The 6,702-nt window shown below is 43.4% G+C and overlaps 1 protein-coding gene across 1 annotated transcript in view; it reads right to left on the bottom strand.

The window, feature by feature from the left end:
- The window catches only part of AASDH (aminoadipate-semialdehyde dehydrogenase), a 38,103-nt gene continuing 31,401 nt past the window's right edge, over positions 1 to 6,702 (bottom strand). The window contains exons 13-16 of the mRNA XM_065404672.1: positions 6,482 to 6,645; positions 5,714 to 5,839; positions 4,642 to 4,773; positions 1 to 1,083 (exon numbers count right to left, since the gene is read on the bottom strand). Of these exons, the coding sequence (XP_065260744.1) occupies positions 673 to 1,083; positions 4,642 to 4,773; positions 5,714 to 5,839; positions 6,482 to 6,645 (833 nt within the window). The 3' untranslated portion in view covers positions 1 to 672. The remainder of the gene's footprint in view (positions 1,084 to 4,641; positions 4,774 to 5,713; positions 5,840 to 6,481; positions 6,646 to 6,702) is intronic.

Here is a 6,702-nt window from a genome sequence, read left to right as displayed (position 1 = left end):
GAGTGAACACATTTATTTTTCACCAAAATTCAGCTTAAATCAGACACATGATGCTGAGCAATCATTAAGTCAAGTGCCGTCTCTTGATTAGGAAAATAGCTTGACTTTGAAAACATATTAGCTAGCACCAATGTTCACCTAGTGTAGACACTAACACCTTAAAAATGTGTCCAGAGATCATGACTGGGGGGAGTTTACGGTTGTCCATGACCACGTATCATTTTTAAAAAGTATTACACACTGTTGCCACTAAGCACTATCATGTTTTAAACAGCACATAGGCAAAATTTTAAAAGAAAACCACACATTTTTCCTAGTCCAGACAAGACAATGGGTACATTGACTCTGCAACAAACAACCTACGGCAGCGAGCCTCAGAGCCCAGGGTCAACTGACTCGAGCTCCTGCTACGGGACTAAAAAGAGCTCTTTTTAGCCCCACAGCACAAGTCCAAGTCAGTTGATCCAAGCTCTGAGACTCACTGCCACACGTCTTTTATTGCAGCATAGACATGCCTGTTGGTGCAAAATTGTTAACTAACAAAGTTTGCAAACATGATACATTTTACAAAAGTAGCATGGGCCAAGAGCAGCACCTACAGGCCTGGGTGCTTTAAAGTACAATTTAAGGGTGTTCTTAACGTCCAAGTGTAGACACTAGAGATAAAGCAGATTAACACATCCTAATAGTTCTTGTTTCTTCAGCGATACACAAATCTAGGCAATAAACGTAATCATTTCTACAGCCAACAACGAGCCTTGATCCGCATACTACAGGGGAAGAGAATACTTCTCCTGGAAGTTTATTGACACCTGTTACCAATCCATTCTTAGCATTCAGGACCCACACTGTACCATCTGTGGATGTTGCTGCCAGCAGCGTTTCACTCTCCAAGTCATGACTATGGAAAATAAAGGGAGTTGCATATACGCTTGAAGTGGTTTCAAATTTCCACAGTAAATTACCTTCCATATTACAGCAGTAGATAAAGCGGTCATGGGAACCAAAATATATTTCTTGCTTAGTTAAACTTGAGATACATGGGGATGAAAAGACTGGTCCACTGGTGGAAAACTGCCAAACCTACAGAACAGTATTAAAAAAATAATCCATTATTACAGGTTGTTCAGGTTACCAATGACACATCTATTTAATCTTTAGGGACAAGTTGTTGACAGAGAAGACAAATATACTGCATCATCTGGATTCTGGCATATGGTGTACTGTATAATACATGGCTAGAAAATACTTGCAACATTCACGAGCTAAGCTCCACACATAAATTCAGTAGGCAGGCACTCACATGATAGTTTCCTGTAATGCAGTGTTGTTGTAGCCATGTTGGTCCCAGGATATTCCAGAGAAAAGGTGGGTGAGGTAATATCTTTTATTGGACCAACTTCTGTTGGTAAGAGACAAGCTTACACAGAGCTGAACTGAAGAAGAGCTCTGAGTAAGCTTGAAAGCTTGTCTCTCTCACCAACAAAAGATATAATCTCAACCACCTTTTCTCTCTCGTTTCCTGTAAATTATTTCACCTATGTGGAGGCTCTACTAAAAAGAGGCTAAACAGGCAACACAGTAAGTACCTCAAGGCCATTACAGTAGAGGTGTCCCTCCAGCAGGGCAAACCCCACATCCCCTCTCCATGCACTCTGAAGAAAATCTTTCCTCACTGTATTGGTGTAGTGTAACAAATCCCATCTTGCGGGAGTTCCGAGAAGCACCTACATAAAGATCCCTGCAAGCCAATGAAGCGGGGGGGGGGGGGGGGGGGGGGGAGAGAGGAGTCCTAGCATCACTGTTTTAGAACATCAGACATCCAAGGCTGGGAAAGCTATCCAGTTAGAGAGGGCTGCTGTCATGCCACCAGGAGAGGAGGATATGGCTTTGTCAAAGGGAGGACACTGGCTGCTGGTTACTTCTTGCAGCAGGCAGTGCTCCCCCCCTACTCCCACCAGTGACGAAGAACCATTATGCTGCCCTGGCAACGAGGAATCACCTGCAAAGGTGGAGAAGGAGAAGCCATGTACCCCCCAAGCTGTGAGGATCGCAGCCACCACTCCCAGGAGGAAACGTCGGGTAGTGGTGGTTGGTGACCCTCTTCTGAGAGGGACGGAGGCACCCATCTGTCAGCCTGACATGGCATCCCGGGAGGTATGCTGCCTGCCAGGGGCCCATATCCGAGATGTTATGGAAGGGACTGTCAAGGATCATCCAGCCTTCTGACTACTACCCCATGCTACTCATCCATGTGGGCACCAATGATACTGCAAGGTATGACCCTGAGAAGATAAGAAGTGACTACAGGGCTCTGGCAGCAAGGGTGAAGGAGTTGGTGGCACAGTTGGTGTTCTCTTTGATCCTTCCGGTCAAGGGTAGGGGCTCAGGCAGAGACAGTTGCATCCTGGAGATGAATGCCTGGCTGTGAGGATGGTGTCGCCAGGAGGGCTTTAGATTCCTTGACCACGGGATGCTGTTCTGGGAAGAAGGACTGCTAAGCAGAGACAGGGTCTACCTATTGAGGAAGGAGAAGAGCATATTTGGATACAGATTGGCTAATCTAGTGAGGAGGGGTTTAAACTAGGTTTGATGGGGGCAGGTGACAAAAGCCCACTGTTAAATCCAAAACATGGAGACCTGAGAGAAGGGTCAGAATCTGAGGGGGAGCATGGACCATTATAGGAGACGTCATGGTAATCCCAGAAAGTCACGGAATCCATGACAAACTCGCAGCCTTAGTAATAACTAACAGTCAGCATGGATGTGAGAAGAACAAATTGTGTGAAACCAACCTAATAGCTTTCTTTGACAGGGTAACAGGCCTTGTGGATAACGGGAAAGCAGTAGATGTGATATATCTTGTTCTTAGAGAGTAGTTATCAGTGGTTCACAGACAAGCTGGAAAGGCATATTGAGTGGGGTCCCACAGGGATCAGTTCCTGATCCGGTTCTGTTCAATATCTTCATCAATTATTTAGATAAATGGCAGAGAGAGTACACTTATAAAGTTTACTGATGATACCAAACTGGGAGGGGTTGCAAGTCCTTTGGGGGATAGGATTAAAATTCAAAATGATCTGGACAAACTGGAGAAATGGTCTGAAGTAAATAGAATGACATGCAGGAAGGACAAATGCAAAGTACTCCACTTAGGAATGAACAATCAGTTGCACGCATACAAAATGGGAAATGTCTGCCTAGGAAGGAATACTGCGGAAAGGGATCTGGGGGTCATAGTGGATCACAAGCTAAATATGAGTCAACAGTAAAGCAAACATCATTCTGGGATGTATTAGCAGGCATGTTGTAAGCAAGACACAAGAAGTAATTCTTCCATTTTACTCAGTGCTGATTAGGCCTCAACTGAAGTACAGTGTCCAGTTCTGGGCGCCACATTTCAGGAAAGATGTGGACAAATTGGAGAAAGTCCAGAGAAGAGCAACAAGAATGATTAAAGGTCTAGAAAACATGACCTATGAGGAAAGACTGAAAAAATTGGGTTTGTGTAGTCTGGAGAAGAAAAGACAGAGGGGACATGATAACAGTTTTCAACTACATAAAAGATTGTTACAAGGAGGAGGGAGAAAAATTGTTCTCCTTAACCTCTGAGGATAGAACAAGAAGCAATGGGCTTAAATTGCAGCAAGGGTGGTTTAGGTTGGACATTAAGAAAACCACCCTGACAGTCAGGAAGTTTAAGCACTGGAATAAGTTGCCTAGGGAATCTCCATCATTGGAGTTTTTTAAGAGCAGGTTAGACAAATACCTGTCAGGGATGGTCTAGATAATACTTAGTCCTGCCATGAGTGCAGGGGACTGAACTAAATGATCTCTCGAGGTCCCTTCCAGTCCTACGATTCTATGATTTTATCAGTGACAATTTTTACTATGGACAACACTTGTGAGTTAAGTACCCTATGGCTGTGCCCAGGCAAACAAACGACAGCTTCAACAACAAAAATTAAAACCAGAGATGCAAATCTTGTACATCTCTGAGAAAATAAATCTTACCATCGCATCCAAGATTCTAAGAATGAGACCAAGCCACACACACACACTTACACAGGTACCTCTGCCATGACACCAGCATTTTGTTTGACACCTTGATAAACATGTCAGTGAAACCTTAATTCCAGTCAGTACCTTTATAAAACAAATCTGAAAGATAGGGATGGGACTTGAAAGCAACTCTTGCTTTCAACTCTGCTGTGTGTATCCCTGACATCTGCTAACAGAATTCAAACCAAAAATGTCACCACCTGACATCCCTCTCATCCTTCCCTCCCAAATTAAATGGTTAGAATTCAACTGAGATGCTCAGGATTTTTACCTCTGCATTAGGAACGGAGGGATGGCTGGGGAGAGACTGGGATTCTGGGTTTTATTTCCAACTCTGCCACTGACTTGCTGGATAGCCTTTGGCAAACTGCTTTACCTCTCTCTGTTAGAATTTACCTTTCTGTAAAATGGGTACATACTGATACTTATTTTACCTGGCTGGTGTAAGCGTTAATATATGATAACCACTGAAATCCTCAGAACAATTTTATAAAACTGCGATTTATTACTAAAAGATAAATCAAAGCAAGAGTTTGTGATGTAAGAAAGTCGAATAATCTAATAGTGATAGTTTTTCACCTTTTCTCCTGAGTGGCTAAAACAGTACACATTCCCATCCACACATCCAATGCACACATACTGCTCACTGCAGTGAGGAGAGGAGAAGAGGGGTTTTCCACAGGAACTTTTCCAGATCTTATTACCCGTATCCTGTGAATGACAAAGTACAAGACATGGCATTTAATGAGATTGTAGAAAGCTGCACAAAACTACTGGGCAAATCTTCTTCCTAGTAACTGGGCTGGGCCCTGGGAATAGCCACAAGAAAAGAGAATTCGGTCCCCCAAGCGGCAAAGCAAGAGCAGACCTACTCTGCAGAGATTATTCCAACTTAATACCTAGAACAGCTTTTAGCAACACGGCTGTGCAGCTACAGCCATGCTGCTAAAAGGCGCGCAGTGTAGCCGCTGTTTGTCGGCAGGAGAGAGCTTTCCTGCCGACAAAAAACTCCCACCCATAATGAGCAGCATCAGTGTTGTCAGCAGGAGAGCACTCCTGCCAACAAAGTGCTATTCACATCAGTGCTTGTCGTAGACAAAACATTTGTCTTTCGGGGGGGGGGGGGGGGTGAGGGTGCGTGGTTGTTGTTTTTTTAAAACACCTGTGAACGACAAAAGTTTTGCCAATGTAGACAAAGCCTTAGACACAGAAATACCTTTGAAAGCCAGTGCTCAGGCCACACTCCTCTCCTCAGCATCTCCTACTGGTTAAGTTAAGCAGCCCCCGCTAGCTTCCATGAATCCCTTTCTTAGGCACCTGACTCTCCCCACACATTGTGTAGGGAACCTGGGCAACTAACTTGAGGCTGAGAATCCCACTGGGAGGTACAGCACCTCCAAGTCAGGAGGTTCACAGAGTCCTTTTGTGAATCTAAGTCTTCGTCTCTCTGCACCTCAGATTCCCCATCTGCAAAATCAAGATAATACTGCTCTCTTTTGAAATGCAGTGAGATCCCTGGATGAAAAAGATTGTTATTAGAAAGTATGACCTTGCAGTCCTTACTGAAGCAAAACTTCTACTGACTTCAGAGCATGTTTTGGCTGAATAAGGATTCAAGATCTGGCCCAGAGATAGCAAGGAAGGTACATACTGGATTTACAGCCAATAAAAGTCCTCCTAGTGTAGCAACATACAGGTGATCTGGCAAGATACTTAGATAAGGAGACGAAAACACAGCTCCACCTTCACAGTGCAGCTTCCAGACATGTTCCTCCTTCTGTCAATCCAAGAAAAAGTATATAAAAAAAGCTATACAATCTGATAACTGAGAGTTAAAGTTCATTATGTTATTTGCAAGGACTCAGACGTCAAAGTTTTATCAACAGCAAGTTTACTTGGAAAATACTACTTAAGTGAAGATTATAATTTGCCAGCAATCAAAGAAACCCATATTGCTCAGGGCAGTTTCTTCTTTCACAGAGCTAAATATTGGAAACTCAGCTAAGAAATATGTAATAACACCCACATCACTTTCCTTCTCTCAACCCATTGTGGGTTTATTACAAGTTGCCTGCACTGGGAGTACAGGTTTTAGATTTGCCCTAACCACACAGTTCCGTACTAGTGATAGAGGGTAATTTGCCATATAGTTCTGAACTGGCATTGGCAGTGCTGGGAGTGTAATGTAGGGAGACCACAGACTGCCAACAGCACTTTTAATCACTGTCATTTAACCCTACTCCAAGCAGGCCTAATTAACTCAAGGCTTAAATGAAAGCAGTTGGCAGTCTGTTTACATTAGGGCTCCCAAGATTGCCAGCACTGATGGAGCTTAAGCTGGTGTTACCATAGATATGGTTCAAGAGGGTCAGATGTTTTACTTTTGATATACATAAAGTTAGTCAGGGTGACTTCTTACATAAATATCCAAAGCATATATATGCTGGTCATGCGATCCAATGTAGATTAGTCCAGTGGAAGGATGCACAACTGCAGAGCTTTTCACAGCATCTTCTGCAGTAAAGATACAGTGTATTTCCCCATTATGGCTTCTGAGTACATACACGAAACCATTATAGCAGCCTGGATAAAATAAAGTGCAATAGGAAAAAAAAACAGGTAATGATATTTGCATTAGCG

Source organism: Emys orbicularis, chromosome 5 (genome assembly GCF_028017835.1).
Source record: "Emys orbicularis isolate rEmyOrb1 chromosome 5, rEmyOrb1.hap1, whole genome shotgun sequence".
Lineage (NCBI taxonomy): Eukaryota > Metazoa > Chordata > Testudines > Emydidae > Emys > Emys orbicularis.
This window is presented reverse-complemented; position numbering and strand designations above follow the sequence as displayed.